We start from the raw sequence: 21296 nt of genomic DNA, 5'->3' as shown, positions 1-21296 counted from the left end.
CAGCTCTCTGCAGGTCATTCACTAGGTCCCCCCGTGTTGTTCTGAGATTTTTGCTCACCGTTCTTGTGATCATTTTGACCCCACGGGGTGAGATCTTGCGTGGAGCCCCAGATCGAGGGAGATTATCAGTGGTCTTGTATGTCTTCCATTTCCTAATAATTGCTCCCACAGTTGATTTCTTCAAATCAAGCTGCTTACCTATTGCAGATTCAGTCTTCCCAGCCTGGTGCAGGTCTACAATTTTGTTTCTGGTGTCCTTTGTCAGCTCTTTGGTCTTGGCCATAGTGGAGTTTGGAGTGTGACTGTTTGAGGTTGTGGACAGGTGTCTTTTATACTGATAACAAGTTCAAACAGATGCCATTAATACAGGTAACGAGTGGAGGACAGAGGAGCCTCTTAAAGAAGAAGTTACAGTTCTGTGAGAACCAGAAATCTTGCTTGTTTGTTATTGACCAAATACTTATTTTCCACCATAATTTGCAAATAAATTCATTAAAAATCCTACAATGTGATTTTCTGGATTACAGGCCTCTCTCATCTTTTTAAGTCGGAGAACTTGCACAATTGGTGGCTGACTAAATACTTTTTTTGCCCCACTGTATATATGAGTACTTCTCTTCACACACAGATTGTGCATATGGATTTTCTCCTCTGTCCTAAACATCTATTCCTTCAAGAGATTGCTAAGACAAATTTCTCCTTCACAAAGGGGTTGCATGGCGGTGCAAGTTATATCGCAAATATATTATACCATTAGAGATGCCATTTATTCATACTCCCTCTTTTATTCAGTCTTTTGAAATCTATTCACCAAGCCTGTCTCTGAGCCTCCTTTAAAAAAAGAGGAAATGGTAGTCAATACAGGCCTCCAAGAAATTACAGAAAAGTGTGAATGGTCATGAAAGCTGGTTGTATAAAATAAAGTGTTAAGTTAATAGGTGCTTTGGGTCCATCTGTCTTCTTCAGAAAATAGACAATGATAGAGACTTTCATCAATGAAAAAGCCACAAAGTCTGACATGGTGAGGTTGGACCCAGGTGCAGATAAAAGACCAGACAAGCAATCAGTGGTTAAGGATAAACATAATACTTTACTAAGAAACGGTAGGCGCAGGATCACAGTACACTTGAAAAAACAACAACCACTAAGTGTCAAACTCACTCAGGAAACGAACACACAAGGTAACCAATTCAAGCTTCTGCAAAGAGAAATAGAAAAAACACCTCTTTTAAAGTGAAAATCATAATGAGTAATGGAACACACCTGAGTGTCATAATTGTCTCTAGGGTGGTCTCTCTGCAGCCCTCTGGTGACAGGTGGAACCATGACACAGAGGATGAGTTTTCAGCGCTGTGGCGTGAGCAATAGGGATAGAAGAATATAATTTCACTGTCTGAATACTACAGGAGTTTACCACATAACATGCATACAGTATTGCTTGTCTGTATAGATACAGAAAAAAGAAAATTGCATTTGATATTTTATTGCAGACAGAAAAACACCCATGGCATTGTACATTATCTCCATCACTCAAAGCCCAAGACGAGAGACCAAACAGAATAACATGTGACAACAGCAAATGGAGTGAGCCCAATGTCTAGATCATAGGATTATCATGCTATAAAGGATATTGTTATACCTAAAATAAGGGAAGAACTCAGTATATCCCTGATTCAAGTCAAAAAGTAAAGATTATATTGGTACACATGACAGACCAGAGTAGTTGAACAAGTTTCTACACCGGAAAAACCTAGGCCAAAGTAATAGAACAGATCTGATCATGATCATGATATGTAGGTAGATAAAATTACAAATCCTTCACAACTAAATGCATACAATTCCTTCATTTAATGGTTGTTCATCTTAATCCAGTGGTCACCAATCTTTTCTGAGTCAAGATCACTTTCGCAGTCAAAAAGAAAGCAGCAAACTACCGCTCAGATTTCTTTTTAAACATGACTTAAAAAATGTAACGTTAACCTAATAAAAACAGTTATGTAGGAATGCGGTTTGTGCAGTAGGCCTAATACAGTGAACTGCCAATATTGTTCTTCTCAGACCATACAGTGGCTTGTGAAAGTATTCACCCCCCTTGGCATTTTTCCTATTTTGTTGCCTTACAACCTGGAATTAAAATAGATTTTTGTGGGGGTTTGTATCATTTGATTTACACAACATGCCTACCACTTTGAAGATGCAAAATATTTTTTATTGTGAAACAAACAAGAAATAAGATAAGAAACCAGAAAACATGAGTGTGCATAACTATTTGACAGTCTCTCTATGGTCATTGTTTTAAATTATATGAAATCTCATGTAGGCTAGTATAAAACTACTGTGGCCGGGGTCCTGGAAGCTGTAGGTACATGATTTGAGCTATCCGATTGGTCAGTCAGTAAGCAGTTAGTCTTTTCAGACAAATTAAATGGTTAAAAATGGGAACACTTCTCCTCCCCGGCGCACAGCGCTTCTGAATCAAGTGTACCTACTGTACCACCAACAGCACAACACACACACAAAAAGGAGTGGCAGCCTTTGTCATAGCCTTTATCGTTGGCTTTTCAGTTAGGTGATCAACTAGGAATGCATCGATCGAGCGATTGGTGACCACTGTCTAAAACTATACTGTATTCGATTAAATACAGTATATTCAATTATTTATATTTATATATAAACAAATTATCTTACATAAAATGATTAAACATATTGGACACAATGTTACTAACATTTAAATACTTCAATCAAAAGAAATATTTCATCAGTCCCACAAGTATATTGTAACAATATTTTTGTCCCCTCAAAGAATGTATCACTTTCTACTGATGAATGTATCATCTCCTACAACAGTTCTGTTTAATGTTGATCAACCCATCTTTGTTTTGTCATTATCACTCACAGACATTACAGTTTAACATACAGGAAAGTTCAAAAGGTCCAGAAATAGATGTCATGTCTGTCATGATAAATAGTATGGCTACAGATCCACCAACAAGTTGACATAAAAGACAAGATTAGCTGAAGAAATCTCACTCCCACCTTAAAAGGATCAAACCCGAGGAGTTTGCTCCATCCATCCTCTTCTACTCCTCTCCATCCCCTACGGGCTCCCTCTCCTCAGCTACAGCCTCTACTGGGGCTTCCCTTGCTCCTTCCTTCACTGTGGGGCCTTCCTCCTCCCTCCCCAACTCTCTCTCCAGCTCCTCCACCATCTCTTCCACCAAGTCCAGTTCCTCAAAGGAAGAGCCGCTGCCCACTGACTCGCTGGAGCCCCTGTCCCCATGCCCCTTTTCACTTGGCTCCCTGTGCTCTCCACCCTGGCCCTGTTCGACCCCGTCCCCCTGGTCCCTGTGGGCCAGAGACGTCTCTGTGCTCTTTGACTGTGCCTGGCTGCTCAGCTTGCTGCTGACATCACTGTGGGACTCTGCACCTGCAACCACAGGAAGAGAGGTGTCAGGTGAAACAGCGAATAGATGTCAGTTCAAAACGGACCATCTACTGAGCCAGAACTTACAAGAATTGTAATTGTGGAGACGTCATGAACAAAGGTGTAAGGGCTGTATTCAATCTGGATGGCTGAAGCGTGAAAGAAATGTAAAGGTCATTTCCAATTAACCCATACAGTGAACACAGTCTCCGCTAAACTTCTGTGATACGGATTGAATCGAGCCCTAAGTCCACACTCATTAACTGTTGTGTTTTGTGTCTTCCTATTTATTGTAATTGAAGACAAGTACACAAGAGGGACAGAGAGACAGAGAGACAGAGTGAGAGAGAGGGACAGAGAGACAGAGAGAGAGAGAGAGAGAGAGAGAGTTGGCATCCTGGTTGGGATCTTTCCAGCTTTAAACTCGTGAATTACTTCAACAACTTTACAAAAAGGGAAACAGACAAAAGATAGAATTTGGGTAAGCAAGCTACAGTACAAGTACAAACTTTACCCTGTAAATTGAGACAAGCTGACTACATATATCACTCAACAGCTCATATAGGAGTTGACTAGCTCCATTACACACAGAGACTTCATTGGTGTCAATGCCAGATCTGCAATTGTTGTCATTTTTAAGAGAGGCTGAGAAAATTGAGCCAGTTTGAACGTGGGCAGCAACAAGCGACAATAACATTGTTCTCATTCACATCCTTCCAGTTGAATAGTTTTTTAAACGAATGAGTGTATGCAAGACCGCATTACAGATCCTAAGAAGGCTAGAGGATCTTAGTGGGTGGTGGAATATTTGATATGCTGCCGTGCTTCTGTACTCTACCCCTGTTCTGTACATGGATACTGTGTGTGTGTGTGTGTGTGTGTGTGCATGCGTGAATACGTGTGTGTGTGTGTGTGCGCGCATGTGTGTTGGATCAGTATGGGTCATTACAGAAAATTCAACTCCTCTCCCGAATCCTATTAAGCAATGATGAGACTGATATTATTGGTCATAAAGATAAAGGCCCATTCCTACATAGCAACATAAGTCAGTCACATGATATATAACGATAGCATCCTGCTTGGTTGCTCATTTAGTATTTCTCCAACTCACTCCTTTACCAGAGGGGAAATGGTTGTGGTTTCTGCTGTCTGGTCCAGGAAATAAACAATATGTGCACTCATCACCAGGATGGACTATTATCGTAATGCTTCAGAGATTTCCTCCATATAACATGATGAACTGGCCCATGATGCTTTCAGAGTAATTAAGATGTGCCAAACGCTGAGCCTGATTAGCCTATGATTGCTAGTCCTTTCTGATGGAGGAATATCCACCAGTGTCTTATCATAATATCCTCCTCAGTTTGTCATGATCCAAGACATATTGGATTGGAGTGGTTTGTGTGCATTTGCGTGTGTGCCTGTGTGTGTAGTTATAACAGCCCTGGAATGAAGATGAATTAATAATCTTAATCTCTTTCATGGAGAGAAGCTAGCATGACCTCTGCCATCTCCCTGTCTGTATCGATTTGGGGCCGGAGAAATTAATTCCTGCCTATTGTGACTGCAATTAGCACTGTCATCTCAATTAGGCCCCAGCTCTGTGGTCATTGTGCAGAAATGGACAGGCTGAAAATAGGCACACAAATGAGACCTTTTCAGCATTGATTACTGTAAGAAAGAGACAAAGAAAGCATTCTACAGGACACCAGTCAGCCACCTCTATCATGTGATCTCATTATGTAAACCCATGAATCCAAAGCATGTGCATCGTCCTATTGTGACAGGTGTGTGATGTAGGAGATCATCCCAGGTCATGTATAGGCTACTGCTTTCACATTGGATTTACATATTTAGCCTGTAAAAAAGTGGGCAATGTTTATATGATCCTCTTACAACGGGCCCATTTTTACCACATTCTTGCCAGCATACACCTTTATACCTCCTGTTTGCATGCCGGAGACGAGTGGTAGTAGTGGTGTGCAGATGTGGGTGGGCTCTATTTTAATAAATCCATTGAGAATATATACACCATCAAAACGAAATCAATGACTTATTTGTTTATGCAGATCCTAAGAAACACAAGCCTAATAAATTGTATTTTCAAAAGAATAGCATATATTTTTTGTTTAATTAGGTCTATGTTATGGGTCTGTGTTGCCATGGAGTTTAGAGCATAGTGTGTGCCAATGCCGCCTCAGCATTATGGCTGCCTTTCATACTAAGCCATAGGCAGAACTTAACCTAAATGATTACTAGGTCATTAGGCGGACATAAAAATGTCAGCTTTGATATCGGCGCTACCTTTCAGATATAAGGAAAAGGCGGGAAAAAGTTAGCGGTATGGTAAAGTTGGCAGAAAAACGTTTTGGTAGAGTCACCTACATTGATGAACCAGCAAAAGGTTCTCTCTTTGTATGGAATCATCTTCCAACAGCCTTGGAGAGGTTAATTCATTAAGGAACAATGGAGGATTAATCTCCTGTCAGTGTCCCTGGAGGGTAACAGGACACCCTGGTCCAGTCTCTCCTCTCCCCTGCTGGGTTCACACCCCAAACAAATGCCATCTACACATCACACTGCGTTATGGACCATCTTGTCACAGGGGACCACAGTGCAATAAACACACATGGTCTCTGAGCCCCTCACACAAGTCCCACATCCTTCAGATCTGTCCATCTCTCACCAAGCTCATTATCAGGCCCAGTGTATCTGAGTCTGTCTGTAATATGCAAAGAGACCATGTCTATATGAGAGGTGTTCTGACTCTGGGGTTATTTACGGCATATTAATAAACTGACAAACATCCCATTTACCAGCCAGCAAGTCCATACACAGCAAACCCATCATTTCTAAAAAGGGCATATTGGGCAGTGATATTCATTATGCCTGAGTTTTTCTATGAAAGGGGTAAACCTAAGCCTTCTCAATGAGAGAAGATGATTATCAGTGGGTCCATGGAGGTATTATATATGTGTTGTATTTGACCATTCTCAGGCTGTAGTATTGGTGAATGGCAGGTAGAGTGGTTATGTTCTACCAGTTGCTGAACTAAGAAATAATTGGTCTATTTAGTATACCCCCCAGGAAGACCCTTACAACAAAACTTGACTTCTTTCACCCACAAACACCTGGAAATAAGTCATGACAAAGCTCTCAAATTGAAGCAGATCATGCTTTGGAAAGTGTTTTAGATAACATTTGCCAATATTAGTTGCTAAATTGGGCCAACTGTGATTAGATATGGAATCAAGGTCTTGTTCTTAAAATGGTTTAAGATCGAAGAGAGGAAAAGAGAGGAAAAGAGAGGAGAGGAAACAAGAGGAGGGTTTTAAAGAGTAACTTTCATGATTCTGGTCGCCATTTTGACAGTTTTCTAGCTCTTTTTGCCCCTAGCGGTTCAACTCTACCATTGAAATCGTGATGTAGAGGCACTTTGAGAAGGTGCCTCTATGTCCTCTCAAGGGAGGGGTTCGGCATGAAATACACTCCCTTCTAGATGTGCTGGTTAGTACCACCTCCAAGCTTACTATAATAGCAGGTGACAGCATGCCTTATTTGGCAATGGTCTTGGTAAGTGGAGTTTGTCAATATGTGACCAACCAGCTCAAATTGGTCTTATGTAGCAAAATGGGAAAGTAATTCTGTTTTGAAAGTTGATAAACTTGTAAACTCACCTTTGAGAAAATGGCCTTTGAATGTTTTGATGCCTAGTGAAGAGTTCTTCTTTGCCTACACCCATTCAGCATTGTTCACATCCTCCACCCATCTCGTTTCGCTCTTGGAGCGTTCAGAGCGCACACTTGACGCTCTGGCCGATGATTTGTGAACCTCTGGATAACATGAAAACAGCCTAACCAGCTCTGCTGACAACAATTTCATTACGCTATTTTGCCAACATTTACTGACACCAGCCAAATTCAATGAGTGTTGTGTGTTTGTAAATTCATCAGTTATTCTTCGCTCTGGCATACTCAGACTGAATTTACGAACGCACCCAAAATGGTTACTTGCATAGTGGAGTCTTTTGTTAAGACATGTATCTTGCTAGCTAGGTAAACAATGTGTAAGATCACACACGTCACGTAATGTTAGCTAGCGAGCCAGCCAGCTAATGTTAGCTAGTTAAACAACAATGAACATAGTGCCAAATCGTGTCGTTACTAACCTGCATGAATCTGCTGGGAGCTAACCAACCAGGTCTAATGTTAGCTAGCTAACATTAGGCTCTAACTAGCCAAGCAAACGGCTCTGGGATACGAATAATAACATCATACATGTAACATTAGCTAGGGAGCCAGCCAGTTAAAGTTAGCTAGCTAACAGTACACTTTAGCTTAAGACATGTAGCTAGCTAGCTAGGTAAACAATGAACCTAGCTCGGTAAACAACGTGTAAGATCATACAAGTCACGTAACGTTAACTAGTTAAACAACAATGAACATTGTGCCAACTCAAGACGTTACTACGCCTCGCATGCATCTGCTGGTAGTGGTAGCTAACCAACCAGGTCTAATGTTAGCTAGCTAACATTAGGCTCTAACTAGTCAAGCAAACGGCTCAGAGATACGAATAATAACATCACACACGTAATGCTAGATAGCGAGCCAGTCAGCTAACGTCAGCTAGCTAGCTAACAGTACGCTTTAGCTTGAAATTAAACCCCTTTGTCAAAATTAGAAATATGTAATATCTGAAAACGTAGCTAGCTAGACTATCTTACATCATCATGCACGATGGACATGTCTCCCTGTCACGGATGCCATGCCATGGTTGCCCTTAGTTTGAAGATGTAATCCGTAGACAGGTGTTTTCGCCATCTCTTTAGCTATCATACTATAATTCCACTGATTTCAAAACTTGATCCTCCAGAAAGTGGAGATCAACATGTATGCAGCTCCACTACACGATACATGTTTTTTTTATAAGTCACGTTCGACAGGATTACCAACACAGACTTACCAGCTCAAATAGACAGAAGCCCTTTATATGGAAGACCAATCTGAACTCCTCTCTCGGCATGTCCAGCCCACTCATTGTCTCAGCCAATCATGGCTAGTGGGAAAGTTGCTGACCAACTAGGCTCGTAATTTAACAATTGTATTCTTATTTACAGATGGCATACAAGTTTGTTATTAAGGCACATGAAAGTGTGCATGTTCCAGAAGGAATTTCTGTCAAAAAATACTTTGTGATAAAAAAAGAGTTTTCAAATGGCTCTCCTGCGAAGTAGTGATCCACGACAAATGACTAGTTTCTTGAAACGAGTCACATGTATTTTGCATGATGCTTCCTTGACTTGACTACTGACATTACACAAAATTCTAAAGGCAATAACGCACATTAACGCATATGACCAAATTCAACGTTTTTGCTTACCGTTTCATACACATCTATGTGCTTTTACAAAGAAAACAAACCATGTAGGCTATGAGGATCATACTTTTAGATTCATAGCTACCTCTATCATAACAAGAAATAGATGATAATGGTAGTCATGTCAATTCATTGTATTTTTTCCCAACCACTATGCCTGATTGGTGGCGCAGTCTGCTAAGACAGTTCAACGGTTGTGAATTCTAACACCATATCCATGCCCACACACTTCTAATTCTGAAAAGTGATAGCATAAGTGTGAGTGGGGTTGCCCTGGTAGTGGTTGTAAGTTTCATATAGTACCCAAGACCAATCTGGGAGTTCATTTTAACCATTGGAAAAAGAGCTACTGTGTAAATACTGCAATGCGGATTCCCAACACAATACTGCAATAAAAGGGAATTCACATTTCAAAAGATTTTTTCTTGTGCCGCATAGGGGATTCAAATTTACAGCGCAAGTGGCAATAGATGTCAGTCTTATTTACTCCTGATGCACGTCGTTTTATTATCAGAGCATGCCAGTGGACGTCTGGTAACTATACTTTAGTGAGAAAGTGTTGGGATCAGGAACAACTACATTTATCCACCCCCAAAATGAATAGTTATGAGCAATTCCCCCCACCCACAACTTCAACATTTGAAGGGGTTGGACAAAGGCTAAATAAGAGGTTGAGAGTTACACTATAAAGAAGGAGAGCAGGAGATAATTAGAGAGACAAGACTGAGGCAAGCTGGGAGTTTGGAGAGGAGGGGTTATAACAACACAATCATATGTAGGCCTAATTGTATAACAATCACATAGAAAATGTAGCAATTGTTGTGTAATTACACAGCAATTATAAATAAATTACATTCAGTAGGACTAAATTATACTGAAGCCATTTCTGTAATACTTATGGAGGGTAATGATGATGTCATATAGAACCAGACCTCAGTTCAGCACAACAAGCTCTATGAGAACAGACTATTGTTCATCAAGGACAGATGAAGCTTATTTGGTGCTCTTCACTGCATGATCCCATAGTTTCGAAGTTGGAGCTAGGAATAGGAGGAAAACGTAATGTTCCATAACTACCCTCGACATGGTAAATATTATCTCCTGAGTTTGTGCTCCAAAATGAAACACCCAGTCGGGCTATCAATTTCTCACAATCCAGCATCTGTGAATAAGCATGCACAGTCTGCAATGTTCATGGTGTTAAAATAAATGCCTTACTGGCGCAATGAAACGAATGGAGGACATGCAAAAGCACATCCTCCTCACACGGGCACACTTGGTGAAACAGGTCCCCTGAGGTACAGTAGTAAGACCTGCAGAGAATACTAATCATCTCATTGGGGTGGCAGGTAGCCTAGTGGTTAGAGCGTTGGGCCAGTAACAAAAAGGTGGCTAGATCGAATCCCAGAGCTGACAAGGTAAATAAATATCTGTCGTTCTGCCCCTGAACAAGGCAATTAACCCACTGTTCCTAGGCTGTCATTGTAAATAATAATGTGTTATTAATTGACTTGCCTAGTTAAATAAAGGTTAAATAAAACAACTTTTTTTTTTTTTTTAAACACCTATTGTTTCTACTTGTATCCTTATTTACAGTGGGGCAAAAAAGTATTTAGTCAGCCACCAATTGTGCAAGTTCTCCCACTTAAAAAGACGAGAGAGGCCTGTAATTTTCATCATAGGTACACTTCAACTATGACAGACAAAATGAGAAAAAAAATCCAGAAAATCACATTGTAGGATTTTTAATTAATTTATTTGCAAATGATGGTGGAAAATAAGTATTTGGTCACCTACAAACAAGCAAGATTTCTGGCTCTCACAGATCTGTAACTTCTTCTTTAAGAGGCTCCTCTGTCCTCCACTCATTACCTGTATTAATGACACCTGTTTGAACTTGTTATCAGTATAAAAGACACCTGTCCACAACCTCAAACGGTCACACTCCAAACTCCACTATTGCCAAGACCAAAGAGCTGTCAAAGGACACCAGAAACAAAATTGTAGGCCTGCACCAGGCTGGGAAGACTGAATCTGCAATAGGTAAGCAGCTTGGTTTGAAGAAATCAACTGTGGGATCAATTATTAGGAAATGGAAGACATACAAGACCACTGATAATCTCCCTCGATCTGGGGCTCCACGCAAGATCTCATTCCGTGGGGTCAAAATGATCACAAGAACGGTGAGCAAAAATCCCATAACCACAAGGGGGGGGATCTAGTGAATGACCTGCAGAGAGCTGGGACCAAAGTAACAAATCCTACCATCAGCAACACACTACGCCGCCAGGGACTCAAATCCTGCAGTGCCAGACGTGTCCCCCTGCTTAAGCCAGTACATGTCCCAGCCCGTCTGAAGTTTGCTAGAGAGCATTTGGATGATCCAGAAGAAGATTGGGAGAATGTCATATGGTCAGATGAAACCAAAATATAACTTTTTGGTAAAAACTCAACTCGTCGTGTTTGGAGGACAAAGAATGCTGAGTTGTATCCAAAGAACACCATACCTACTGTGAAGCATGGGTGTGGAAACATCATGCTTTGGGGCTGTTTTTCTGCAAAGGGACCAGGACCACAAATATAGGAGCATAATGTGCAGCATCTGTAAACCACCCCCCAAAAAACACACACACACACACACACACACACACACACACACACACACACACACACACACACACACACACACACACACACACACACACACACACACACACACACACACACACACACACACAGAACTGTATTACAGAACTGTGCTGACCCACTGTGTAAGCTGATTGATATAGAAAGTGCATGCTTCAACAAGATCTGCTGGGGGACTGACAGATTGATTATTGAACCAATTTAGATTTAGCGTTTAAGTGAAAAATCCTCATGTCATGTCGTCGCAACACAGTACACCAGACAAACTCCCACACCACCAGAAGTCCACACAATTTGACTGGGCCAAGCAAAGAGAGAAAGAAAGAGAGAAAGAGCGAGAGAGAGGTGAAGAGAGATGAGGGGGCAGGGAGAGAGAGAGGTAAAGGAGGAAGGAGAGAGGGAGAGTAAACTCAGAGTAAACTATCAGTGAACTGAACTCAGTTGGGTTTTCTGAAGTCTGTTGATTGAACAAATCCAAAATATTTTGTCATCCACATATTCAATTCTACCAATGAACACCATTTTGTCTCAATTCTGGGGGGGGGGGGGGGGTACTGTCTATGTCATCATCAACAGACTGTCACTGACTCCTCAGTGACCGATGGAAGAGACTAAACATGGTAATCAGTTCTGAACCCACCCAGACATCATTACATGAATGGACAGAACAAAGGAAAGACAATAACCCCCATAATACAGGGCATCTGATAAACGAAAGGGCTTTATGAAGAAGAGCGGTTAGAGACACAGCCTCTGCGAGCCCTTGTTTCCTCATACCCTCTGTGTCTCCTCCTCTCAGACGAGCCATCTCAGTCTATACCTACACCTCCAGCCCACACAGCCTTATCCACACACACACACCCCACTGCTTCTCTTAAAAGTATTTGTGCAAAGACAAAGTCAATATCACCGCTGTGCTAACCTATAGGACCTGTCAAGTTTAAAAGAGTAATGGTGGCTCTAAAAAAACATCTCACTTGAAGAAACATACTCACAGTGACAGAACAATTCCAGGGGCTGTTGGGTGGGATCAACACGGAAGGGCACAAAATACCTGCAGGCTCATCCTGGCTGTCTGTTGGTTCTTTATATCTCACACACAGCCTTACCTTTGGATAGACTAGAGCTGTAGAGCTAAATCTCTACAAACTCCATCTAGCTGAAGTAATTCAAACAAACCTCTTAGTGGAACAAGCTGTTCAATGCTTTTGTCTCACTTTCCATTACTGGCCATCCACTCTTATTTTCTTGCTATGAATGAAACTAGCTAAAACGCATCTGTGGTTGGGTAGGTTGAATGAGAACTTAAAAGATATTTGGTGTTAGTTAAACTTGCCCATTACATTCCAAACGGGGGAGAACACACCTGGTTGGTCAATGTCAGTGGTTGTATGGAAGGAAGAGGGGCTTAGAGTACCTGAAATATCCGTCCCTCTGTCCTGGTCCAAGGACTCCTCTGTCACCGGTGTCTTGGCCGCTGTCTGTGTGACGAGCTCGGGCACAACAAAGCCAGTGTGGTGGAAGCCGCTCTGGGAGGACAGCGGAGCAATGTAGTGCGTTAGGTCCCCTGTATTGATCTCAATGAATGGCCAGGCATGGAGTTGCCTCTCCTGTGGGTGAGAGAGAGCGAGACAGAGAAAGAGAGCTCAAACTGCATGTTTGATTCCCATTGGCAAGAGGCAGTCTATTTTGTCAGATCTGCCCTCCAATCCTGAGCTTTTCTAAGGCTCAGCCGTTCTGTATCCAAAAAGCACTTATCTCAACAATGTAGGGTGAGTTATTCTAAAGAAAGACTACGTCCTTCTCTAAAGACAGCTGCTGTTGACCAGAAAGACTTGTCAGCTTGACCATGTACCACATCACTAAGCCCTGCGTTTCTCCCATAACAATAAACAGAGCTGTGAACCATTAAACTGATTTTAAACTAATTTCTCTCCTCTGCCACTCTAGAGTGCAACACAAAACAGTCCTGAAAGAGACTCTTTCCAGAGGTATAAGATTGCCCCCTGCTTTAAACCTTTACTTCACTCTCTGCTCATTAATGTTTAAAGCTAGGCAGTTTGCTTATCCAGCACACCCTGATTGGAACAAGGCTGTGTGAGAGATGAGCGCACATGCACGCACAGACACAAACACTACATTTAATGAGCCAATCTCTTTTGTCTGGAACAAAGACATCAGGCATTTTATTTTAATTAAAGGACTAATAAAACAAAAAAACAAGTTTCACAGCATCAATATGCTGTATAACCTCATTCACTGTGGTGAGGTAGTCAACATGAGAATTGATATATACCGATATTCCACAAGCACTATGATCCATACTGTATAGCAGCACATATTGACCTTTGATGGGGGATAAGTCTCAGCAAATGGAATCATCCTTAGAGCAGGGGCAAATTGCTGCCTTAGAGGGACAACCTCTAGACACATGTAGAAGAACTTTACCCTTCCAAAGAAAGCAGCATATTAGGTTTCTCAAGCCAACCTGTTGTTGTCCTTGAATTCCAAAAACCCAATGATCACCATGTTTCTGCAGGTTTAAAATGAGAGCCGTTAGCTTCTCACATTCCCACTACTGCTACATCGGGGCTCAACTATACTGTTATGTGAAAGAGTCCATTCCAATGAGAAGCTATGCGTGTTATGCAGATGGGCAGAAGGCATCAGACAAGAAGAGAAGATCAGAGAGGAGCGACATGATGAAACCCTCCCAGTGTGCTGACATAACACTATTATACTGTATACAGTATGTATGGTGCGTGAATAGGAATTCATGGCATGTGCGATATGTTCCTCCACATGCGGGGCATTAACATTCCATTTATATAGAGTCATATGTCTACATAGTCACTTTCCTAGGGTGGAGGGAGGCAGATGTGTGATGAAAGAGGGGAGTTTATACATTTAATTCCAAAACGCTATATATCAATTTTCATACATATGAATAAATTCGCTTTTTTTTTGTTTAAAGAACTTCTAAAATAGATTGGTGTGTTTTTTAAGTATCTAATTATGGCATGGGGTTGTTTATCGACAGACATGTATTTGTTTGAAACCTACCACTAGATGGTTTCATTTCAGAGATAAACAATCACATTTCAATTTATATCCACCTCACTCCTTTTGTGACTACGGGGCAGTGTTTTTATTTTTGGAAAAAAAACGTTTCCGTAGTAAATGGGATATCTTTTCAGGACAAGATGCTAGAATATGCATATAATTGACAGCTTAGGATGGAAAACACTAAAGTTTCCAAAACTGTAAAAATATTGTCTGTGAGTATAACAGAACTGATGTTGCAGGCGAAAGCCTGAGAAAAATCCAATCCGGAAGTGACTTATCTTTTGAAAGTGCTGCGTTCCAATGGGTCCCTATTGAGCAGTGAATGGGCTATCAACCAGATTACTTTTTCTCCATATTCCCCAAGGTGTCTACAGCATTGTGACCTAGTTTTACGCATTTATGTTGAAGAATACCCGTAGGCGGCTACATTGATGCTCCCAGAGAGATTCTTGCGTAAAATACAGAGGTAGCCATTACGCCAAATCGGTCCTACTGAAAAACGAATTGTCCCGATGGATATATTATCGAATAGATATTTGAAAAACACCTTGAGGATTGATTATAAACAACGTTTGCCATGTTTCTGTCGATAGTATGGAGCTAATTTGGAATATTTTTCGCCGTTATCGTGACTGCAATTTCCGGGCGATTTCTCAGCCAAACGTGAAGAACAAACGGAGCTATTTCGCCTACAAAAATAATATTTTTGGAAAAAAGGAACATTTGCTATCTAACTGGGAGTCTCGTGAGTGAAAACATCCGAAGCTCATCAAAGGTAAACGATTTAATTTGATTGCTTTTCTGATTTCCGTGACCAAGTTACCTGCTGCGAGCTGGACAAAATGCTATGCTAGGCTATCGATAAACTTACACAAATGCTTGTCTAGCTTTGGCTGTAAAGCATATTTTGAAAATCTGAGATGACAGGGTGATTAACAAAAGGCTAAGCTGTGTCTCAATATATTTCACTTGTGATTTTCATGAATAGGAATATTTTCTAGGAATATTTATGTCCGTTGCGTTATGCTAATTAGTGTCAGTCGATGATTACGCTCCCTCGTGCGGGATGGGGAGTCACTAGATGTTAAAGAAAAAAGTAGCACTGCAAGGTTTTACACAGTCAAATGTGACAAATAATACAATTTGTAATAAAGAACTGTACAAATGATACATTTATTTTTTATAACAATATTTTAACAAATATATATTCAAGAGATGGAGGCAGTGGGTTGTGGAGGTGTGCTGTCCCTTCACTTTAGGAGACAAGAGGGAGAGAGAGGGGTGAAGGAGAGGGCTGGTGATACATTTTGTTTATTGGGCGAGAGTGGCAGTGTGAACAAGGGGATTGATTGGTTTAAATTAGGGATGCATGATATTTCGGTGAACATATTGGAATCGGCCGATATTAGCTAAAAATGCCAACATCGGTATCGACCGATGTCTATTTTAACGCCGATGTGTAAAACAGATGTCAAAGCTGACGTGCATACCTATATAACGTAGGTACATGCTGTAATGACGCCACGTAAAATGTTGCCCTACACGTGCAACACAGCATTCATAACCTAGCCCACAATGTCTGCTGTGTGGATCCAGCAGTCAACAAATCGAATTTCATTTGAAAGAACATTTCAGCGAGACAACTCAAAGATGAAATCCGTTAAAGCCAAGATAATGGAATTCATTGCCCTTGACAATCAACTGTTCTCTGTCGTGGGTGATGTTGGCTTTCGCCGACTGGTCAAGCACCGGTACACACTAGCAAGTGCGCTATTTTTCAGATGTTGACCTACCGGAGTTACACAGTAGTAGCATCACTGCTATTAGCTTCAAGATATACATACTATGGAATGCTGTTTGGGTCTTTGCGTGTCAAAAAAGATACAGTAGCACTGTCAAAGATGTACAAAAAAGTCTGCATACAAGCAAACACCAGCCACGAACGATGTGTTTACAATACCGTGTTGGTAATAAAGCCTCATTTGTTCAACCACAACTTCTGGGGTAGCTAGTGTTAGCTTGGTACCCAACTAGCACCAATACAACCAGCCTGAAAACAATGACCAGTAGAAACTGCAGTCATTTTCATTATTCCTAGCAATGATTTAGGAATCATTGTGAGTAAGTATATTATCTAGGTTGCCACTTGTTGTTCGCCTATTGAAATTGAACTTCAGTTCCTGAAAATAACTAGCTAGCCAGCTACTTAACTCTGTTGCCCAAAGATAACATTATAACCAGCCAGCTAGCTTAATCTGGCTAGTAAGGCTCGACTGGCATACTTTTATTAAAGTCCACTATTGTGGCTAATCCTTATTGTGGCTAGCTTCACATAGATGGGTCCGACCACCATTAATCAAATAAAAACTGTCTTATAAATTAGGGTTATTTTAGATGATGACACCTAGCTATATAGTATAGCTACTGAAACAGATGTCTTTTTGCTATTTTTTGGGGGAAGAACATTGTTTGCATCGATGAGCTAACTAGCTTTTTTTTAAATGTCCAGCACATGTAGGTGAGCGAGACAACTTTACCAGCATCAATGAATCATTGTAACATAAAATACAAGTGATAGTGTAATCAATGTGTAATAACTACATAAAAAATTAATGAATGCGTTAAATTATTATGTGACTTATGTTGATTACAATCTGATGGCATAATAATTTGACTCAACAAGTGATATTTTTCCTGTGAATATAACCGGTAGAGAAGAATTTGCCACTATTGCAGGAGGTAATGGTTTGCTGAGACTCTGTTACAAACCGCTCTGCCGCTAGCATTATCCCGAGCCCGGTTATTGTCAAGCGGCTATTTAAAGCCTGATATGAATTACAGTCCATCTCACAAAAATAGAAGTCATTCAAAAATCAAGGTGAATACAAATAAGGATGAATTACATTGGTTTACCAATGGCAGGGACCAACACAGAGCAGAGGTGATTTGTAAAGGCATTTCGCAAATGTCACTACAAATCCTCTCTAAAGGCACCAATAGTGTTCAAATTATAGGGCATATTTTCTGGACATATCAGGACTTGCTGTAGTGTCTGTGTGCCGGTGTTGTTGTGACTGATAAAGATGGCATGAAAGCTGAGAGATATCTTCTATTGAGAAAGTAATTAACCTCCTAGACCTCCACAGCTTCAGGACACAACAGACGATCACACTACCACACACACGCCTTAATGGATGAACAGCTCCAATGGAATGCATCCATTAGAGAGAGAGAGAGAGAGACTGTGGATGGAAACGTGGTTTATGCTAGTAAAGTCATACCGTATACATTTTTTTATCATGATAGCTGTGATGGAAACAGGAAGTTTCGGTACAATTTTATAAACGTTGACAGATAATATGTTCGTTCGACATAGTGGGATCTGTCGTTCCGCCCTTGAACAAGGCAGTTAACCCACTATTACCCGGTAGGCTGTCATTGTAAATAAGAATTTGTTCTTAACTGATTTGGCTAGTTAAATAAAGGTTAAATAAATAGTGGAGGGTCACATAACTTGTTATTGATGACATTTCTATATTTCTCAGTGTTTTATAATGAGTTGCTTATTAGGCTATGCACTGAGTATACAAAACCATGACCTTTGTTTATGCTGCTCCATTCTATAGACTCAAATCTGCTCTTTCCATGACAGGCTGACTAGGTGCATCTAGGTGAAAGCTATGATCCCTTATAGATGTCACCTGTTAAATCCACTTCAAATCAGTGTAGATGAAGGGGAGGAGACAGGTTAATATTAGGAAGGTGTTCCTAATGTTTGGTATACTCAGTGTATATCCATGTGTGCCCTATGCTGCCCCTCATCTCTGATTCTCTGTAGGGCGTACAACATCAAGTGTGCCTAAAAGGCCACAATATGGTTATGAATGTGTTTCTTCCTGTCATTTAGACAATGACTAGCCCAGTTAGCTCTAGTGTATGCTAACTTGCTACCTAGAAACTTAACTAACAGTAAATGCTACTTTATAGCCTTTTAGCTATTTTACACAGAATTCTACATTTTTAAGAGAGAGCTTTTCAATTGGCATTTCTCCCCCTGTTTTCAGTCACAGGTGGGGACTGGATGAGGTGCGAGCAGTGGAGGTGGTGGGCTCATTTTACTGGGGATAACTTTACGTGACCTACAGGGACAAATTAGAATTGTGCAATAGCAGAGCATAAGAGAGTTGCCACATCAATGTTACACTGAGTTTACATGTTCTCAGCTATCCACTTTGTTTTAATGATTATTAAGGGTATGGGGGAGGGTCACTTGTTTTTTTTCTTCTTCAAGAGTTCAGGGAGGGTTTAGGTAAAAATAGATTTTGCTGAAGTAAGGGCCATCCATTTTCATTTCAGAGAGTTCAGATTTTCTCCATGTAACCGTTATTATAAATAACGTTCACCCCCTAACCACTTAATCATTAAGAAAGAGGTTGTGAATAATGGATGGCCAACAGTGGCCGTTAGATTTACGGCCCATCGGCGCCCCGCCTGTTCCATTTGTCACCCACACTGATCCTGCCCTCTGCCACACCATAATTACTCCCTGATTTGACAGCCAAACATAAATAAAGTTACCACCCACATGCATTATTAATTAATGATAAATAGATTAGTACATTCTTTGTCTCCTGGTAACTCATTTTCTCCTCGGATGCAATCAGATATCTCCCTCCCACCGCAGAGGAAATAAAAAAGAGATAGATTAACTGGCCTGTCATAATCAAAATGGCGCTCCTGGCGTGAACGTTTTTAATTACAATGGGAGGATGTGGGATTTCCTTCCTCCTCCCCCTGCCCTTTTCCCCGCATCGCAATCCTGCATCGCTGTGTTCCTGGTTGGAGGAGATCCATTTCCATGGTCGGCGGCACAGGAGTAAACATGCTTCCAGTTAACCTGCTCAGTCTGGGGCTGGAGGTTTAATCAGGGGCTTCTGGGACAGAGATGGGCTCTGCTCTCATATGGAGAACAGAGTGGACCTCTTTGAATCTATACAGCACAGTATAGCTTAGCATAGAACAGCACAGCAGAGAGCTTAGCATAAACAGCACAGCACATCTGCCTAACTGTTAACTCCTCTGTGGAGCATTGGCTAAGAATAGCCCTAACCACATGCAAAGAAGAGACTAAAAACCATTAGACAAGGATACATGTTGGTTATCACAATTATACAATACATGTTTATTGGGTTGCTATGTATATTTCTCTGTAAATAGGCAGCCAGTGAACAGCATATTATGATGAGCAGTATGCTGATGTTGGTTACTGTATATGGCAGTAGTAACAAAGCCTTTATAATCCTTCCAAAATAGTGCATGTGGTTGTGTTACTTTTCTCCCCGTTACATGACCCGCTCCTCAATAATTCAGGAGCTTTATAAGGCATTGATGAAAATGTAGTGTTTTTCTGGGTTAAAGAGGCATTTAAGCGGCTCCTGTGCTGCACAATAATTGGTCTTATTACTTCATCAAATTATTTCATCTTGTTTCCTCATGTAAAAAGCATATGCGTCTGGGGTTAGTCTAAAGTGTGGCTTTTTGCAGAGCTAAAGACACAGAGCTGATCTCAGGCTATAGAGCTAAAGACACAGAGCTGATCTCAGGCTATAGGGCTAAAGACACAGAGCTGAACTCAGGCTATAGAGCTAAAGACACAGAGCTGATCTCAAGCTATAGAGCTAAAGACACAGAGCTAATCTCAGGCTATAGAGCTAAAGACACAGAGCTGATCTCAGGCTTTAGAGCTAAAGACACAGAGCTGATCTCAGGCTATAGAGCTAAAGCCACAGAGCTAATCTCAGGCTATAGAGCTAAAGACACAGAGCTAATCTCAGGCTATAGAGCTAAAGACACAGAGCTAATCTCAGGCTATAGAGCTAAAGACACAGAGCTGATCTCAGGCTATAGAGCTAAAGACACAGAGCTAATCTCAGGCTATAGAGCTAAAGACACAGAGCTGATCTCAGGCTATAGAGCTAAAGACACAGAGCTAATCTCAGGCTATAGAGCTAAAGACACAGAGCTAATCTCAGGCTATAGAGCTAAAGACACAGAGCTGATCTCAGGCTATAGAGCTAAAGACACAGAGCTGATCTCAGGTTATAGAGCTAAAGACACAGAGCTGATCTCAGGCTATAGAGCTAAAGACACAGAGCTGATCTCAGGCTATAGAGCTAAAGACACAGAGCTGATCTCAGGCTATAGAGCTAAAGACACAGAGCTGATCTCAGGCTATAGAGCTAAAGACACAGAGCTGATCTCAGGCTATAGAGCTAAAGACACAGAGCTGATCTCAGGCTATAGAGCTAAAGACAGAGCTGATCTCAGGCTATAGAGCTAAAGACACAGAGCTAATCTCAGGCTATAGAGCTAAAGACAGAGCTGATCTCAGGCTATAGAGCTAAAGACACAGAGCTGATCTCAGGCTATAGAGCTAAAGACACAGAGCTGATCTCAGGCTATAGAGCTAAAGACACAGAGCTGATCTCAGGCTATAGAGCTAAAGGCAGAGCTGATCTCAGGCTATAGCACTAAAGACACAGAGTTGTGTATAGGAACACAGGCTATTTGAAGATCAAACTAGGCTTTAGCTTCTAGATACACAAATCTTAACAGGAGGAAAGCTCTCTTCATATCGAGCTGTGAAGTCTGATAAGAAAATATCTACTCTTCCCACACTGTGCTTATCTACTCAGCCATTCCCACTACAATTCACCCATGCGCCTTTCCATTCTTATCTCGTCCTATGTATTATAATGAAGGAATGCTTTATAGATTATTTAAC

General features: G+C 41.1%; 1 protein-coding gene across 1 annotated transcript in view; it reads right to left on the bottom strand.

The window, feature by feature from the left end:
* Positions 1–1063: 1063 nt before the first annotated feature.
* The window catches only part of LOC139413561 (testis-expressed protein 264 homolog), a 121512-nt gene continuing 101279 nt past the window's right edge, over positions 1064–21296 (bottom strand). Inside the window, exons 3-4 of the mRNA XM_071161067.1 lie at positions 12864–13056; positions 1064–3427 (exon numbers count right to left, since the gene is read on the bottom strand). Of these exons, the coding sequence (XP_071017168.1) occupies positions 3081–3427; positions 12864–13056 (540 nt within the window). The 3' untranslated portion in view covers positions 1064–3080. The remainder of the gene's footprint in view (positions 3428–12863; positions 13057–21296) is intronic.

This window comes from Oncorhynchus clarkii, chromosome 7, assembly GCF_045791955.1.
Source record: "Oncorhynchus clarkii lewisi isolate Uvic-CL-2024 chromosome 7, UVic_Ocla_1.0, whole genome shotgun sequence".
Classification (NCBI taxonomy): Eukaryota; Metazoa; Chordata; class Actinopteri; order Salmoniformes; family Salmonidae; genus Oncorhynchus; species Oncorhynchus clarkii.
Note: the sequence above shows the minus strand (reverse complement) of the source record. Positions and strands in the feature narration are given on the sequence as shown.